Consider the following 19,616-nt stretch of genomic DNA (forward strand, 5'->3'; position numbering starts at 1 on the left):
TGTGTGTGTGTGTGTGTGTGTGTGTGTGTGTCACTGTGTTAAACTGAACTAAAATGATTATCTCAATCACTTATGTATCCATCCATTCCTACCCAATAAGAACAATAATCATTATAATATATTTTTTATTATTATATATACAATGTTCCGTTCACAGATATCAAGTTTGCATGCGCGTCAACTGCGTCTTTGGTATGTGCAGTAACGCGCAGTTAAATGTTGGTGAGTGTGCAGGTGGAGCAGCGCCTGCTGTCAGCTCTTCAGATTGAGCACAGTTAGCTCGATGGCTAACAAACACCACTGCCTTGAGAGATACATGGCCAGTCCGCTCTGTGTAGCATTTTAGGGGCGTTTCTCCTGTAACGTTAGCCAGACTAGGAGGAGGAAGAGTCAGCGCCGAAGTGTCAGCAACTCACCGACAAAAAGGACGACGAGAAGACTGAATTTGGAGCTAACGTTGGTTAGCTAGCTAATGTTAGCTTGCCAACGCAATGGTGAGTAGCTCGCTAATGCTGGACCCGGTGACAACTGCTCGGTGGGTGGCTAACGTTACGCTAACTGTTACCGTGAGCTAACTGGCTATCAAGTGAGAGTTTTGGGCTTTTGCTGTGTTCACTTGTGCTATGTTATGTGTTTGTGAGATCGTTTCTGACGTTTTGTGGGCCCTTGGAAAAATGTTGTTTTGATAGCTTCCCACCTGTAACGTTAAACTAAAAGACAGCCGTGATTGTGCCCACTAGCAAGCACCTTCACCACCTCAGTCACTGTAGTAACCTCAATAACACCAAAACCGAAGAGCTCAGACGTAACTTCAACAGCTATTTCTAACCTGGTCTGTTTTAGTTTGCGGTTTTAACAACGAAGGTCGCTCTCTTAAAGAGAGGAAACCATCAGCCGATGTATGCTAAGGCCTCTGCATATATATATATTTTATATGGGTATATGTTTATGTGGGTTGTTAACCTGAATTGTCTTTTATGTCGGTTACACTTGCCTATCAGTAATTGCCGGAGTTTGTTTAGGGAAATGAGGCACTTTGTTTGGTTGTGGCCTGTGCTGTAATATAACAAAATTATAATACTTACAGGACAGATATTTTGGGGGATTTTGAGTATTTATGTGTCTCTCAACCTTTACTAAATTTAAAATAAGATGTTTACTTTTACTCCCCTACGTTTCCCCTAAGCACTTAAGTTACTTACTACAAAACAGGGGAGGAGGGGAGGGACAGATGAATGAATAAATGGGAGGAAATGAAGGAAAAACTGGATTTTGTTCTTTAAATCCTTTCAAATGTTAAAAAAAACCTTGTTTTTCTTTAAGTGTAATGTAGGCTCCATTTGTAAGGTGGTGTATTTTATGAAGAAACAAACTTCCTAATTCTCGAAATTCGGAGTGCTTTTTGTTTAACAGAATGTACTTGTACTTTTATCTTTTATTTTCAACACTAAAGTATATTTAATGTTATAAGATTACTTTTGATACTGAGGTACAGTAAATATCAGATACCTTAAGACTTTTACTTAAGTGATATTCTAATATGCGACTTTAACTTCTACCAAAGTCTTTCTGGTAAGATCTGGTAAGATATCTGTATCTTACCAGTATGGCTTATAAGTATGGCTTTCGGGCACTTCATCCACCAGCAGTTGTGGATGAATTTTATGAACAAACATTTGAGGGTATCTCCATCAGCTGCGTACAGCTTGCATTTACAGGTCACTTGGTTTATTGGCAGCAGCATTTCAGCATTCCTACCAGTCAACGCCTTTCTACACCCTAATATAATATCAATATTAATAGCCTTTACATAAGTGCAGTGTTACATCTTGATCCAATGCTCTAAGACTAATAAACCTGATAAACCAGTTGCTCTGACAACCACTAAACTAAACATCAGACCTTAAGAGGATCACAAATCAGTGATTTTAACCCCAAATGTAAACTTGCTCCTTTAGATTACTTTGCTGCTGAGTTGATTGAGTTGAAAGCAGACACTGTCTATTGTAGAGGTTGTACTTAAACAATTTATTCATTCAACTGCTGTTGTCCTTGTATGTCCTCTGTCATGTGTAGGTTAATTTTGTTTTTAACTAGCTTTTAAAGATCCCCTCTTCCAGAAAGGGATGTATATTTGGATAATAACATAGGCATCTGTGTCAGCCAGGTCAAATTCATGCTGGCTGTTTGTGTCTCATATTGGTTTTCACTGGCATGGGCACAATGACCTGCGTTCTCCCAGTGGATGATTTATTCATTTCATACATGACTAATTTAGGGACCGTCTGTATAATTGTTTTTGCCAGTTTTATTTTGCCACCACTATGGCCAAAAACAACTACATGCCCTTTCCTTTAATAGGTCTAAATAAATCTTGAGTTAAAAATGATTGCATTGAATGACCAGGATGTCTGCGTTTATTTCTAACACTACCAATTGGCAATATTTTATTTCAGGCCTATTTTTGCTATGTGTATTCATAGTATTTTCCCTTACTCTGTCATACTAATGCTATAACTGTAGGGGCTGTTAACTAATCAGGCCCAGAGGACAGAGGATGCCTCCTGTTCCAAATGTAGATCTTGTGCCCAAGCTATAAGTCTTCATAAATTTGACCATCGCCCAGGTCTTACATATTCTTAAACTTGATATTGTGACTGTCTGACTACTGCAGAGGTTTTCTTTAATTTGTTGGCTTCAGATTTTTTTAAAGATAAGTAGGCTTGGAAATAATGTATTTTGACCAAGTGGAAAGAAAGTTTTAACAAAATCTGATATATTCTTTTAAAGAGTGCTCAAGTTGAAATGACTAATTCGATCACCTCTGCCTGTAGGCCTACAGGTGTATCCCAGATGACGTAAGGCACCTCTGCCGATAGAGACCAAGATGACTGAAGTCCAGGCCACAGTGGAGTTCTCTGTGGAACTCCACAAGTTCTACAATGTGGACCTGTTCCAGAGAGGGTGAGTCTCGTTGTCTCTTCATAATGTCCTGCTTTTTTTGCATGCATTTTCAGCAGGAAGCAATTTATTAAACAGGAAATTCACCACTTTTAATGAGCATGTCCAATTACCGTTGATGGTTGATGTGATAAATTCCTCAGTGCTGTATTGACCAAGAAGGCTGAGTTCTCCTGCTTGCAGAGCAATTCCAGCAGTGCCTACAACTACCAGGATGTATTGTATGCAAGCTCCTGACCCCCAACTATCTCTAGCCTACTTTGTTGGTCAAATTATATTGAAGCCAAGGTTTTTGAATTGCACCTTACTTCTGCAGGCAACAATAAGATAGAGGCTCTGTTGTCTGAACCAGTATGAACCAAAACGACAACTCTGTATTATTTTTTATATAGTCCATAGCAGCATGTTATCGCTTCACTCCTTATTTTTTACCTTTCACAATAAAACCCCACCTAAAACTACTCTTAGCATTTTGTGAAGAGGTAAATCAACAATATAGCTTACAATAGCAAAAGATGAATAAAATACTCACTCAGTGGTCTGCCCCCTTAGCTCTGTGTGTCTTTTATTTTTTTTCCATTGTATCTTCGGGATCCTGAAGGTCTCCAGCACTCCTCTGTCCAAATGAAGAGTAAAACTTTATGCATAGTAATGCAGAAACCTATACAGAGGCTCTCTCTCTGGATTGGAGTTGGTGAACTGCCCACGCTAAAATTCATTGCAGCAGAATGATTTTGTATCTGGTGGCATCAAAGGGCAATTTGAGCGAAGGCACCACCAGTCACTGTTTGCTTGCGGCAGCTCCAGGTTCTGGAGGGTCGCCGCTGGCCATATCCTCTGGCACTAAAGCTGCAGCCTTGGCTTCTCCTTGCCGCATTTCTTTGACCATAACATTTACTCTGACTGGAATAAATACAGCTGAATATCCAAGTCAGCCAAAACACCTCATCCATAACATCCTCTGTAGTCACATTTTGGGTTGCCATTTTTGCTGTTGGAAACAGATAGTTTGTAAAACAAGCAAAGAGAACAAGGAAGTTCTGTTTTTGAGTAGCATCTAGAGCATGTTACCTGGAGGCAAAATCCAATCTTTAGCTCTTCTTGCATCCAACTACATCACTGTCCCGTCAAATGATGATGATGGAGGCAGAAGAACAACCAATTCTGCAGCAGTTCAGCTACAGCATGCACTGAGCAATTTATTGCTTTAGTCAACCACATTAACTGTCAACAATGACTGGTCTTTTCCCCTTTTATACTTGACCAAAAAAAAATGTCTTTTATAATCACATAAATGAACTGTGTATCTGTCCATTATTGGCTTTTATGATCTTCAGCAGGGAACAAGCTACAACCCAGATTTCCCAAATGAATTAATTTGTCACTTTGTGCTCCCTGGTACAATTGTGGTTTTGACACTGTGTTGTGTCCTATACGTCCCTGGCATACTGTCAGTTACGAATAAGATCCCCCTAAAAATATATGTGATTCCCAGTGTTACATCTGGAAATTCTTGTTTTTATTACAATAGCAGTGAAATGACACTTTGCTGAGATGAAACTGCAGCTCTATGCTCCAGGCTCATCAGTGCTTTAAGAGCTCAGGTTTACTACATGAGTGACTGCAAAAGAAAGTGTTCATTATTTATTCATGAAAGGTGTAGTGTCCTTTTACAAGTTCAGGCACTTGTGGCTAACCTGTGCGGTTTGTTCCCCTTTCACCAAGCAGCTAATGATGCTGCGGACCGAGCTAATACAAAACATGTTTGCTTTTTCAGGTTCTACCAGATTCGAGCTGGTCTGAAGGTGCCACCTCGGGTCCCACACAAAGTTGAGACCAGTCTGCTTCACCCGGGAGGTAAATAAGTTTTTTCTGTCTTTTCTGTATTTTACCCTTTGTCGATTCAGTTAGTCAACCTTTCCCTTGATTTCTCCTGTTAAAGCCATTAAGGTATTATTTTGGTAACCTGCAGTATGCATACAGAACCTGCAGTACAGAAACTTGCTGAGATTGGTTGTTTTCCGCTATGCTCAGATGACTCTAATTAAGTCATACCAATGCTTCAGGTCGACAAACATTGATGAATTTATTCCATTTCATTTTTAAGATATCACTGTTTCAGGGGACATAAAGTAGTTTTTGCAGATTTGGTTTACTTATTGTTTTGTTAGCAGGGAGCTGGTAGAGCTGTGGCTTATTTCACAGGCCTCTCCTTGTTCTCAGTATTTCTCCAAGGCTTAGTGCATGTGCTTCGCCCCCTTGCTTGGAGACCTGCTCTGCTTCTTTCACACAAAGCACTCAGTTCTTTGTTTCATAATTATACAGGATCATCAAGAGAGAGTGTAATTCCAGTGCTTAAATGTTTTATTCTCCATTACATGGTGAAACAGCATTTCACTGCGCTTTCATCTTCAATCCAGACCTAATAAGACAGACATCACCTGATAATTCCTGGCTCAGCTTAAAAAGAATATGAATTACTTGTAGGTTAGCTCATTTAAAATCTTATTTATGTATGATCTGAAAAGTCCATCTAGATGTTTTCTCCATCTTTGAGCTGTCAGCTATGTGTAATAACACTTGATATTCTGATATGCATTTGATTGTCTGCGTGGTCACAGCACCAGATCATGTGTCTAATCTTTATACTGAACAATTCTAAAGCATAGAGGTCGGCTGTAGATGCTCAAATCATTACTTTTCATAAATGCATAATTTAACCATTGTGGTTTTTGTTTAGGCTCTGATCTGGCATTTCCTGCTTCAGTCCAAGACGATGTCATCTGCAGCAAAACTTTCCAAATCCTGTACAAGAATGAAGAGGTGGTGGTCAATGACGTCCTCCTCTTCAAAGTGATGATGCTGCTGGATGAGAAGAAGGTAAGTTTAAGAAAGAAAGATGGTGCTTTTACTAGGGAATTTCTGTTTTTGCCCCCCATGTATTGTGTCCCAATCTTATATTTTTCTATATAATGCCACTTAATCTGCCCACCTGGTGTAAAGTACACATTAAAAGCCAATATGATTTACAAAAGTTCGATTGACAGCTGAATATTGCCCCTTGTTTTCTGCAGTGGTTTTCTATGATGTTTACTATTGTGTTTTGTTAAAATAAATAGAGAAAGGAGTTGGTGTGGAACCTTTTGTCTTGGGATATTAGGGCAGTCTGCCTTTAACACCCACATGAACACAATTTTGAAGTTCTGATGCTGTCTTTTACCAAAAGCTGTACATTTGAAGAATGATGCACCTGCAAAATGTCACAGATGCTGTCTCAAACCAAAGGCAGTACTATATAAAAGCATGATGGACCTGCAACATTTTTTTTTCTTATCATCCCAAAGCACCATAGCTGTCACAATCAATATCTTTGTCCAAATTGCTTCTGCTCAGTATTTTATTTACACCACACAGTTAGCTTGTTTGCAAGGCCTTGTACAACTGTTCTAACAGGGCACATAAGAGTGTTTTTGACATCTGATGTGTCCTTAGGGTAATGGATTACAACAACCAAAGGCTTTAAAGTGTATCCAGCTTATTAGAGCTGATACCATCAAATAAAAAAACACCCTGAATGACGATGTACAGATCTTGCAGATGGACTAAGGACATCACTTGCTTTCACACACTGGCTCTAACTGTCTCCACTGTTTTTCAATATTCTCAGGTGGAAGAATCCCTCAATGATATGGATTTCCAGCTCTTCTTGGATTTATATTTCACAGATGGTGATTACACGTAGGTGTTGCAACATTTTTTTACTGCATGTACTTATGTTAGTTTCTGTAGATCTGATATTTGGATCTCTTAAAACAAATGAGTAAGTAATATCGTCCTCTGTATCTCTCTTATTTTATCTCCACAGGCCAGATGATCCAAGCTCTCTACAGAATATTAGTGGCCGCACACTTCGTTTGCACTTTAGCCTTCAGCGAGGCATCCACCAACACGTCAATGTCATGTTTGACTACTTCCACCTGTCTGTCATCTCTGTAGCCATCCATGCCTCCCTTGTGGCATTACATCAGCCCCTTATCAGGTCAGACTGCTGCCTAACACAAGACAATATGAACACTCACAGAAGGGGGCCATCTGTTGTACTAAACAGTTATACAATCATGCACACGTGTTGCAGCTTTTTCATAAATCTCCATCATGTTATTTACTATTGTTGTTTGCAGTAAATTATAACACAAACCTTTTTACATACTCCCCCAAACCAATTCAACATACAGTTGAAATTAACAGCATAGCTTTTTAATTTCACTTGATTTATAAACAACAGTGGATGAGAAGTAAAAAGGCTCATTAGAAGTGTCCAATTAAATTCTTTTGGTTGTTGGCTGAGTATGATATATGTGTGTGTTTACCTAGTTTGCCTCGACCTGTGAAAACTACATGGCTTAACCGCAACGCTCCACCGCAGAGCAAAGACTCAGTCATCCCACCTCTGGAAAGCGTGGTGTTTGGCAGCAGTCACGTCAAGCAAGTATCACCAGATGTAAGTGGGTTTCATTTATTGCAAGAACAATGTTGTTGGAAATCTTTTTAATTTGTTCATTCCACTATCGCTGAGCTGTTGTGAAAGTCAGAAAGATGCCACCCTTGTATTGTCTCACAAGGGTTACAGCATTACAAAAGGCTAAATTAAGCACTTGATAAAGAGGAAATGGTTGCCAAGATAAGCTGCGGAACTGGGGTTGTTTTCCGTTTATGAAGGATAAAAAAGCTGAAAGGATAAAAAGAACCCTGAATGTATTGTTTAAGCAAGGCTGCCTGCCAGTAATACAGGCTTTGATTATTATATGGACATGGCTGCGGACTCATATTTAACAGGTCTTCCCCTCAGGTAGAATAGTGTGTTACATTCATTAGATTTGAAGCATGGGGTGTTATGTGAGGCTGTTGGCAGATAGGACAAACGAAGAGGAAACTATCAGACCAATGTCAGATTTGGCCAGGAGTAATTGGCCTCCGCTGACAGAGGAAGGTGGCCAGCTAAAGCTGCCCCTGAGATGCAGGAGTATGAATGTAGCAGAGTCATTCAGGCGATGCCCCTAATCAGTCATTGATGCATAACTAATGGGCAGCTTCTGAATAACAACACATTGACCACTATTCACTTCACTACAGATATCTGTGCAGAAGCCACTATGAAGTATTGCCACACAGATTTTGCAGACAAAATTAAAAGTAACTGGCAGGCTAATCTGCTGTGATTTAAAGGCCTGTTGTGATTACTAATACCAGGGTAATATAATTGTTTTACCATTTGCCTTTCTATATAGTGGTATTATTACTGCTATTGGTCAGTGTTGAAATCATCATGCAGAATCATGTGTTCATTCATTCATTAACTTGATATTACATGCAAAAAAGGAGAATCATGTTGCATTTTTTTTGACAAATGTGATTTTGATATGAGTGGTGATGTTAGTGGGATTGGTAATTTCTGCATTTCATGTTCACTTAAAAAATATAAAAAACATGATGAGATTTGTACTAGTGCCTGCTCCCTTACATCAGGTATTTGCTTAGTAGGCAGGGGCATCTCTGACACACCACACAAGTAATAATTCATTAATAATGGCATATTGTCATACATTTCCCTAATAGAAAAATTGCCCTTGCAATTTGAATATTGCACTTTCAATAATGTGCAGTCCCACTACTCTCTGTTTGTGGCCACTGGCTGTGTAGAATTAATGTAGAACACATTATTGTCTTTTGTTTAGTTTAGTTTTGTGTTTTCTCACTTTCTTAAAATTTCCTTTATACGTATGACATAAATGTTACTCATTAACATTCCTCTTGTCTTTGTATAAAAACTTAAAATGCACATTGGCACATTTATTGTTATGTTACTCTGTAATATTCTTAATTTAAAAAATGACAGCAATAGAACACATTAATAAAAAAGATCTCTGAATTTAAAATTGGCAAAAGCATTTCAGATAATGGTATTGTGTTTTCCCCTGACAGTGACTACAGACCAAATGTTTACAAGTGCTGAATATTAAGAACATCAGTAATGTTGTTTACAGAATTAAATCATCTATACCCTCTTCTCTGTGTCCCTTGTGATCCTCTAGGGCAGGACATTCCTGGTGTCTGACCACTGTCTGCAGCATGCCTTCAGTCTGCACCACAACCTCTGCTCTAATCTTCTACTAGCTTACCAGGGCCTCTTTGACTACTTCACCTCTATCACAAAGGACCTGCCCTCGTCCCATCGTATGGAACTAGGTATACTGCACTGTGGGTCACATCAGCTCATGTCAGAGTGTGGGGTTACAACAGATAGTAAAGAAATGACATCCAAGGCTTATTCAAATATGCCTCTGCACACTATTGTTATTATTTTTAACTCGAGCTCTGGGAAGCGAGTAATCTCAAGGTTATACAATACGGTAGTTTCTGATTCATTTTTGCTTTGGATGGATTTTCATTGTTTTGTCTTTTCAGCTTTGGTGTTTGTTGTATGTTGCAAGTTTGCAAGTTCTCATGGCATTTCATTTGATTCCCAACACATTGACATATTCTGCCCTTTAAACTACACAACCAGCAACCCACTAATTCAGCTTAGGAATCTAACTGTGGTTAACTAATCTTAGTTCATTATATTTACAAAATCATACTTGCACTCATTTATAAGTCTGTTAACCAGTAGACTGAAGCCAAATTGTAACAGCTCCTAAACACAACTCATCGTTATAGGTATGGTTCATTAAATCTAACCCACACAAGAGGATAGATATTAACCCATCCTAGAGGACCAAATAATCAAAGAGTTAAATATGCCTATATGTGCAATCTTACTAGCCAAACCCAGCATGCAAGTCCTATATGAGAGAGTACTCAGAAGACCCTATCCCCGAAGTCAAAGGCACGTCTACATAGGTATGTCCCGACCCTTACAGTATCTCAATCAGCCTGCCTTTCTCTCTTTTTTTCCTCTTTGCTCCAGTTTCCTTCTTGTAGAAAACATCGTGTCCTCTCTACGTACCACGTTCCAGAGATGTTATACTTAATCTGCTGTCATGCCATCTTTTCACAACTGTGTACAGTATACCTAATCTTTCTTTCCATCTTTATAACTCGGCATCGGTCAGAGAGTCTCATAACACAGTGGTACTGTAGAATTTGTAGTCGCTGGTCTTCTAAAAAACACTTTCTGACACTAGTGCTGTTCAACTCTAACACCACTTTCTTATTCTTCATCACAGGCTCTTCTAAAAACATCATGTACAATTAAAAAGATACATTTTAAAAGTGTATCTTAGTAATGCTGTTCCTCTGCCTCCTCAGAACAACTCGACTTAGAGGCCCGTCTAGCTGAGTTATGCGAACAAGTGAAGGTAAGATGTGTCTCACATTGTTAATCAAAAGGTAATAATGCAAAACATTTAGAGGAAGAAGATGTTTGGCACAACGCTAGTGCTTGTTTTATGAGGCAGAAGGGGTTAACTGGAAATATGGCAAAGAGCCATATAAAAGCTGTTTGAAAAGTAAAAAAATCTTTCATTGGATTAATGTTTCACCATGACAGCAAGTTGTGGAGTCCTGATGTATTGGTGCAGCAGCCATGAATTAATTTAGAAAGGAGAGAATTTTGTAATGTTAATAGGATTTGCAATGGTTAATATTTTGATATTTTTACATGTTTTTGTCAGTGTTTTGGGATATTATTATTTATTAATTTCATGATTACGGTTATTGGGAGATTGGCTCACATGGATATGGGTGGTGACATTCATAATCTATATGAGTATCAGCTTCTCACTAGTGTCGGGTTTATTGTAGAGAGGGTAAATGGATCGCCATATTTTTTGTTGTCCACACTTTGTTTTGATCGCTGTGATTATTTTGAGTACAAGTTTGTACACATTATAATAATTTGATACCTTTTTATTAATGAATTTACTTAAACGTATTTCTGAATCTCAGCAACTTTTAGATTGTTCCCTGTAGTCACTACATTTTGAATGTGTGCAGTCATCTTGCATTTTGTCTATGGCAGAAGTAGAAGTAAGATTAGTAAGGGTGTGCATGAGTGTATCAGGAATCTTAGATTCTATTTAATGTTTGGGCAGTTTATAACTGTGACTTTAGGGTTGAAGCAAATTGTATTATAAATGCAAACTTGGTCTGATGCTGCATATAAGAGGAGCATAAACATGATTAAGCCAAGAAAGCTAAGAGAAGCAGGGAATAAAATGTACTTTGTAGTTTTTATTTCATCAACGGGTATAGATTTGGTGGATATTAAAGCTAAATTATTTTCATTACAAAGTGATGCAGATTTACACCAGAAAGCTCAGCTGGAGTCAGTGGTGAGAATCCTTTATAGCTGTCAGATGAATGAAGGTGTGTCAGTAAATTATGGGGAAGAGATGTGACTGAATTGTCTGTGCTGATAGAAAATTTGTGAGCAGACTGACAAGAGCTCAGTCGGTAGAATAGAATTTAAAACAAGTCTCTGAAACATTTCACAGTTGTGTAGGTGAGATAACCACACTCAAGTCCTGATAGGTTGGCTCTTTCTGTAGATGATGGTGATACAATATGCAGGTCAAGTGCCTCTTGTATGTTTCAGTGTATAGCACTCTGTCTCTAAATATAGTATTTCATATTAGATATCCGGTGAAAGTAGGAAAGAGACAGACAGGAATGGAATTAGATTAGCTTGCCTTTTTTATACAACTTGAAGTGTTTTTTTATAGGATTGGACAATATTCTTTTTTTGTCAGCAGTGCATAAAAAGCTACTTGAAAAATCACAATGGTCTAATTACGAGAGCTGAACAATGAACTGCAATAGTAAAGGATGCAAAGTACTCTAGGGTTTTTGAGGATTAAGAGGTCCATGATGTACATTTATAATGTGTTTTTTGTGACTGAGGTAACAACTCACCACAGGGGAAAATGATATGTGATTGATTTTATTTTTTTTAATGTCTGATAAGTTGACAGTCAAGAAATATTAGAATCTGTTTTACTCTGTTTTATTTCCTGTAAGTCAAGTCTTCCTGCAGAAAACTGCATGCAATTGTTCTTTTTACAATGCTGATGTATGCTCACTTTAGCCCTCTGGTGGGTGACATATGTCGTTTTACTTTTAGCAAAAAGCAGAGTCCCCAGACGAGCTGGCAGAACTGGTAAATATGAACTTGGCTCAGCTCTGCTCTCTGCTCATGGCGCTCTGGGGACAATTCCTGGAGGTGGTGTCCCTGCAGGAGCATGTTGCTGCCCTACTAGCTATGGAGCACCATACACTAAGAGTGAGTCCCAACTTCTTAAATGATCTATCAATTGAAATATCTGACTAGTTTGCTTTTGAATTATGATAATTATCTTGAATATTGATCCATAACTATACTCAGTCCTTTGGGTCATGCTAAATCTCGAAAGTTTACTCTGTTATGTCTTGGTATTACAGGTAAGGCGGTTTGCGGAGGCTTTCTATTGTCTCGAACATCCAAGACAGTCTGCACTAGCTTATCAGGAACTACAGTAAGTTGCAGTGGCATGTTTGTCCTGATTGTGAAATATACTGTAGTGATGCAGTTGTCAAGCCTGAGCCAGCACCTACTTGTCTGAAATACTATAGCCCAAGTATGGAAAAACCAGACTTTTTTTTTTTTTTTTTTTTTTTTTTTTGCTCTGACTGACTCTTACTATCTCATTTCCTCCCTCCCCCTCCTCCTCAACCAGTGCTCACAGTCACCAGCAGATGACTAATGCAATCAAAAGCTCCAGCTACTTCCTGTCTTTGCCTCCACTTCCAGTGGAATGTGCAGACCTAGATGGTGACGTTAGCTCCCTGCCAATCATCTTTGAGGACAGATACCTGGATTCTATCACTGAAGGTCAGTAATAGTGTATGCCACCCAACTAGATATACAGTTGGTCGGCTTAAGCAAGTTTTAATCCAAATGTGTTTTTTTGTTGCCTTTTTTATGTTCAACTTGGTTTGATTTGGAAGATCGCGATGGACCCTGGCTGGGCATGCACAATTCAAGAACTGGTTCGGTATCCAGCAAAACGGACAAGGCAAGCTCCAAGGAGTGCAGTGCAGCAGCCAGCCCCATACCTGAGTCCCGGTGTGCCCCTATGGATAACACCTGGCCAGACAGCTTTGATCCACCGCCTAAATCTAAAGGCAAGTCAGTCAAACTGAAGAAAAATTCAAAGACTGAGAACTCCAAGAAGCTGATTAGACAGGGCTCCAAGGACTCTGTAGTGCTGGTGGGCTATAAGAACCTCAAAGCTCCTTATGGCGACGCAAAGCACAAGGAGGGGGAAGCTCCCCTAAACCAAGAGGAGGAACGAGATTTCTTGCAGAGGGACTCAAGTAGTTATTTAAGGACTAATGCAAATTTAGTTTTTGACTCTGGTGCCACAACAGCACATTGTGGAAACAGTGCTGTTGATTCCATTGCAGATGAACGTATACCTGCTGCTGCTTGTCAGAAAAGTTTTTTCAAAAAGCCTACAAACTTGGACGCACAGAATAATCCTCAGGCAGGTACTGGGGTTATTGCTACATGCAACCAACCACTTTACAAAGATGAGCAAGTTGACCACGGTGGTCAAAAGCTGCCACAGTGGTCTTCTGGGCTGAAGCAAATTGAGGTGAAACCCAGTAACAAGGATCCTTACCAAGGGGACAAAGTAACGGTTCTTCTACCATGTCGGACTGATGGAACTCTAAGCAGTAATACTCCTGAGATCACGCAGACGGACCTCTGTGACTCAAAACAGTCTGTGGTGGACTCTGTGTTTGAAAGGCCAGGTAAAGAGGCAGTACAGCGTAGTCAGTCCTCTGTGGTCTCAGTACAGGTTAAGAGTGATTGTATCAGGATGCCCGATGGAGGAGCCCCCAGTGCCTCGTCTCGCCTCTCAGACTCGGGCATTGAAAGTGAGCCCAGCTCCTTCGCCACTCAGCTTGTTCCAGGATTTCAGTCTTGGCCAGGACTAGGCATTGCTGAATCAGGTGTTCCTGCCCTTCAGCCTGAGAGGCCCCTCCTGAGTCCTGCACCCCGAACTGTTCAGCAATGCTCAGCACAAAAGCCCGGTGGGGCAACAGACATTCTTTGCCCAGAAAATACCAGTGCTGTCAGTGGTGTCCAGTCATCTCTCACTTCGATCAACTCCTTGCCTTCAGATGATGAGGGTGAAGGTTCCTCCAGGGGCTCCAGTGGCGCTGAAGGAAGAGGCAGGAAGTCCAGTGTTTTGGTGCAGGAGCAGAGTGTAATTTTCTCTGGGGATATCACTAACAGACCTGCCACTGATGTAGCCTGCACCTCAGACTCTGTTGCAGGTGATTCCCAACTTGTAAAACCTGCCTTTGACTCGGAAACAGAGCCCAAATTTATAGGTATTTCTGAATTTGGACTAGAGGCAGCAGCTGGCTCTGGGGCTGTTAAAGAATCCCGTAGTGAACCCCACACCGCCTGCCCTTCCAGTAACTCTGCCACCAGTAGCACTGACCTGGTAAAACGTGGGATGGTAGAAAACTACTTTGGCTCATGCTCTAGCACTGATGTGTCTGAGATCAGCCCTGTAGAAACATCTGCTGTCACACTGGGAATCCAGGCAGCACCACAGGTCGAGGAGGACGAGGACGAGACAGAGCATGAGATGATCGAGAACGGTTACTACGAGGAAAGTGATGGCTATGCTTTTGTTAACGGTGTAGCTGATGAGGAGAGAAGTGAGGTTGGGGATGCAGCTGCTTCAGAGACAAGTCTTCTGTTTGAGCAGCTTGGGATCGGCTATCCCCATGAAACAAAGGATTTATCAAAAGCTCCCATCTGCTCCAACCTCGCCTCCGGCAGTGTGGGGTATAGCTTGGGAAGACCTCCCTGTCCCTCCACCTCCTTTTCCTCTAGCCTGCGGTGGTATGAATGTGCACCCACACCACAGATGAAAGCGTGAGTCATCTTGCATAATTTATCTCATATCCCACTTTATACTTTTGCAGATATTTGTCCTGTTTCGCACATTATAAATTAATATTCAACAATGTAACCACGATTATGCAGGTTCATTAAGGCCAAGGAAGAAATGAAACAGCTCAGGCTGCCGGGGTTCTTGTATAGTGAAGTACCTGAGCTGGCTTCCACTGTGCCCTACTTCAGCTTGGAGGAAGATGAAAGCTGTGAAGAAGGCATCCATCTCATAGTCTGCGTCCACGGCCTGGACGGTAGGAAACCTTAGCTTCCAGAGCAAATAGTTCCTTGTACCTTTTTTTTGTATTCAAAATTACATTGTTCCCCTTTATTGCTGCAGGTAACAGTGCAGACCTGAGACTGGTGAAGACTTACCTGGAGCTTGGACTGCCTGGTGCTCGTATTGACTTCCTAATGTCTGAGAGGAACCAGGTGAGGAAATAAGCCCACAGACACTACTTTCATCTGATATCAGCATTAATGAGTACCTTAAAACATTGTATTTTAAATTTAATTTACTGCTCTTTTCATTCACAGAATGACACATTTGCTGACTTTGAGTCAATGACAGACCGATTGCTGGATGAAATAGTCCAGTATATTCAGATATACAACCTCACAGTGTCAAAGATAAGGTAAACATTTTATTTTTGCCCAAATGTACACCAATATGAGATTATTTTTTTCCACAAAAAAGTATTTATTCATCAAGACACTGCATGATGCAATAGCAGTCTGCTTTTTTTTTAGTATGTTTTCTCAACAGCATAGTCTGCAAAAATATTTACTTGTTATCAAAACAACCTGTGTATTTTTTTTCATGTGTTAAAGACACAGTTCACCTCAAAATCTAAAAAGCTGTGTTCCAGTGTTGGAGATATCAGCTGTAGAGATGTCACTCCAGTACAGTTGGACGAGATGGCACTCAACTTACGGTGCTAAAAGCGCAAAACAAATATGTTTGAAAAACTCAACAACAATGTCTGTTTCCAGAAATCATCATCTAGTTACTCGAGTGGTCCACAGACCTTGTTTTTGAGCAGTTTAGTGAAGAAATTATTTTCTTTCTAAGTGACCACACCTACAGACAGGCATACATCTACAGCTGAGCTGGTTAACATTACAGCTCAGCCGAGGAGGATGTCACTAATGTAAACATCTCTCACTGTTGCAAGTCTCTCGTCCATGAGTATTTGTACACTTCCTTCTTAGCAGTGATGGGGTTTCCGTTACTGCACTATAGATTAGAGAAAACATATGTATTTTTGATTTTGTGGTGGACTCTTCCTTTAAAGCCAACTTTATCACTCAGATTGCTGAGGAGAACATTCTGCGATTAAACTTCATCGTCCTACACTAATGGTATGACAGATGTACATATAAACGCTATTTGGTGTCTTCATGTTCACTACGTATTCTTCATTTGCAGCTTTGTGGGCCATTCCTTGGGGAACCTCATCGTTCGCTCTGTGCTAACTAGGCCTAGGTTTAAATGTTACCTGAGCAGGCTGCACACCTTCCTCTCCCTCTCTGGACCTCATCTGGGCACTCTGTACAACAGCTCTGCTCTGGTCAACACAGGTAAGTTTTAAAGCATTTAGCTGATTGTAGAAATCTGGTCATTTACAGATATTTCATTAATGCCACTTGCAGTCAGGTAATGCTGATTTCTATGGTTTTATTCTCTCTCTGTCACTCAAATGTCTATGCAACAGCAAATCTATGCGCCCTGTGTTTGCATTTGCGGGTATTTGGTGTGTGTAAAATAAAAAGGAGTAAAATCATTAAATCTCCCCCCTTGGGATTAATAAAGTAATTCGTATATTTTCTACTTCTTCCTCTTCTGTCATTGTGGTGAACCAGTATAATAACTGTGAACTGTTTGTTTCCAGGCCTTTGGTTCATGCAGAAGTGGAAAAAGTCTGGGTCACTCCTGCAGCTGACTTGCCGTGACAACTCTGACCCTCGCCAAACTTTCCTCTACAAGCTCAGCAAGAAATCTGGTAAGCCTTGCTTTTTTTCATATCAAATACATTTTCAGCTGTATTTGTGGAAAATGAGATTGTAGAGTTTACTTTTCTATTGATCTGTTTTTGAAGGTCTGCAATTTTTCAAGAATGTGGTGCTGGTGGGTTCACTGCAGGATCGCTATGTCCCCTATCATTCTGCTCGAATAGAAATGTGCAAAACTGCATTAAAGGACAAACAAACAGGTGAGTTGGGATTGACTAATTTTGTCCACAAACTAAATGCAGGGTTCCCATGGTCATGGGAAACCTGGAAAAGTCATGGTATTTCACAATCACATTTGACAGGCCTGGAAAAGTCATTGAATTAGTTTAAAATATTGAAGAGTCTACAATTTGGCTGTGTATAATGGAATTGTTACAGTAATCTTCCATGAATAATCTGCCACGTAATGTAACATTATTATTATTATTTCCTGTAGCTGACAATGTAACGTAGCTCTAATATTCATCGATTATTGACAATGTTTTGTTACTTATCAAACATGTCTCTCCCTTCATGCCCTCTAGCTGAAACTATATTTTTAATATTTAAGATTAGGGCCATGGCAAAGAACAAAAATCCTTAGATTTCCAGTATAAAAAAAAAATATTATGAGAATAAATTTGTAATTTGAGAAAATAAATTGTAATATAATAAGAAACAACTCATAATTTTACAAGAAGAAAGATTAATCTTGCAATTTTTCAGCTTTATTTTCATGAATTTAGTCGTTTTTTCCTCCTCATAATATTATGACCTCTTTTTCGAAAAATTTGTTCTTGAAATCTACAATTTTTTCAGTCTTTAAAAGGCCCCAATCCTCTGTCATTAGATAGTTTGACATGGATGTATGAAAAACTTTGGGAAAATGAGGGAAGGAAAAAAAATTATGGGTCCTTTAAAAATGATGGAAATGAAAATTTGTGGTACCCCTGTAAATGCTATACCATCATACAGTTCCACACACAGGGTCTTAACTTAAAGAACATCAAATGGATCATATACGTTCAGCTTTTTTCTGTCTATACCAGGTCCCGTGTATGCTGAGATGATTGAGAACTTGCTGCTGCCAGTACTTCAGAACAAAGACTGTAATCTAGTGCGATTTGATGTCATTCATGCCCTGCCCAACACAGCCAACTCCCTTATCGGCCGGGCCGCCCACATTGCCGTCCTTGATTCTGAGATCTTCCTAGAGAAGTTCTTCCTTGTCGCAGGCCTCAAGTTCTTTCAGTAGAGCTGTTGCAGAATCAAAACACGTTGGAGAACTAGAGGAATGTGGCGCTAATACCTCACTGCATCTAAACTTTATTCTGATCTTGGTATATGGATTATCTCTTGGTTTTTAAATAAATATAATCACTTTTCAACAACATATGAGCAAAATCCCAATTTCTTTTATTTCATGTTGTTTATAATGAAATCCCAGTGGATATGGACATTTTTATTTTTCTACTGCCATCATATAAACATTGTTTCGTTTTATTGTTTGGGAAACAATTTCCTTCGTCATATGCTATATTTTCAGTGTTATTTAAGTGTAACTTTTTAATTATTTTTCCTCCAAGTTATTCAATTAATATTAGATGCTGAACTGGAAATGTAGCTGCTACAAAAATGAAATGGCTGTTCTGGTGAGCTGGCCCAAGTCACGTCTGCACATACTGTCCTCACCATTGCAAATGTTTTTCACCAATTTTGAGAGACACTGCATTGATTTGCACCACAACTACATTTTACAAGTTTTGTACTGAAAATGGTCATTTGTACAAGTTACTTTTTTATCAACAATTTTCCATTTTTAATGGCAAAGATTGCATTTGAAATAGGATTGTTGCTCAGATTTCGCAGCCTTGGCTTTGGTCTTAATACTTTATGCTGTTCCTTGCCATTGCAGCATTCTGCACAACATTTACCCAAACTGGTGTTGGGAGAATAAAGCTTTGCCTACAACATAGCAACATTTTATTATAAGGGTTTTAAGCAATGATCATGATTCAGCAAAAGCACATGTTGGTAATATGAACTTGTTTTATTGGAAAGTATTCTGTTGGTATCATTTGGTGATTATGTGTTTAAACTGGAAAGTATTGCTTGGAATTAAAAAATGTTTCCTGGAAAGTTGTTTATATATCATCATACTCTACCATTAAATATGCATATTATGAAGTTGGTTATATGACTTTTTTTCTTTATTTCTTGCCGCGTCAGTTCAGGGCTTGGTACACAAAGCAGGGAATCAGTCCTGAAGGGTTTATATATCACCTACTGATATGATCTTGATTTACATAAATGTGCTGCTCTTGGGTTGAATTTATGATGATTGAGCACGTGCATCAGTAATTATTATCATATAGTTATTTGTTTTCAAAGTTTTTTTGGTGCAGTTTCTTCAAATTGTCACCAATTTTGTCTGGATTTCTTTTTTTGCAATTCATCAAACTGCCCTGCAGACGGCAGTGTCGTCTTCTAGCTGAAAACCTCAAGTGTATAAATGTTAGATTTCAACTTGAAATGCCTTTATTATCAACAGTGTTTCCAATACTTAAAGTAATGTACCGCAGTAATAATACCATGTATTATTTTTCATAGTGCAGGCTTGTGTATAATCTCAGGACTTTTTAATATAAATGTCTGCAAGTCTTTAAAAAGTCTTTAAATGTCATGTCTAAGATTTGAATTTATGATGTCT

The 19,616-nt window shown here is 39.3% G+C and overlaps 1 protein-coding gene across 1 annotated transcript; it reads left to right on the top strand.

The window, feature by feature from the left end:
* The first annotated feature begins 223 nt into the window (after window positions 1-223).
* On the top strand, window positions 224-19,093 carry fam135a (family with sequence similarity 135 member A). The gene is made up of 21 exons (XM_042501845.1): window positions 224-494; window positions 2,835-2,964; window positions 4,739-4,818; window positions 5,702-5,841; window positions 6,629-6,699; window positions 6,827-7,000; window positions 7,336-7,462; window positions 9,054-9,207; window positions 9,784-9,861; window positions 10,270-10,319; window positions 12,083-12,241; window positions 12,400-12,473; window positions 12,675-12,829; window positions 12,946-14,896; window positions 15,008-15,168; window positions 15,255-15,346; window positions 15,452-15,549; window positions 16,344-16,495; window positions 16,807-16,917; window positions 17,014-17,127; window positions 17,956-19,093. The coding sequence occupies exons 2-21, from the start codon at window positions 2,888-2,890 to the stop codon at window positions 18,159-18,161; spliced, it is 4,224 nt and encodes a 1,407-aa protein (XP_042357779.1). The 5' UTR covers window positions 224-494; window positions 2,835-2,887; the 3' UTR covers window positions 18,162-19,093.
* The last annotated feature ends 523 nt before the right edge of the window (window positions 19,094-19,616 follow it).

The sequence above is a fragment of the Plectropomus leopardus genome, chromosome 15 (genome assembly GCF_008729295.1).
Source record: "Plectropomus leopardus isolate mb chromosome 15, YSFRI_Pleo_2.0, whole genome shotgun sequence".
NCBI classification, from domain to species: Eukaryota; Metazoa; Chordata; class Actinopteri; order Perciformes; family Serranidae; genus Plectropomus; species Plectropomus leopardus.

What these genes read in the sequence shown, in the direction of transcription:
- fam135a (XM_042501845.1), top strand. Translation starts at nt 2,888, where the DNA reads ATGACTGAAGTCCAGGCCACAGTGGAGTTCTCTGTGGAACTCCACAAG. An exon ending in TAATGTCTGAGAGGAACCAG is followed by an intron (nt 15,347 to 15,451) that starts GTGAGGAAATAA and finishes TTTCATTCACAG; the next exon opens with AATGACACATTTGCTGACTT. An exon ending in ATTAAAGGACAAACAAACAG is followed by an intron (nt 17,128 to 17,955) that starts GTGAGTTGGGAT and finishes TGTCTATACCAG; the next exon opens with GTCCCGTGTATGCTGAGATG.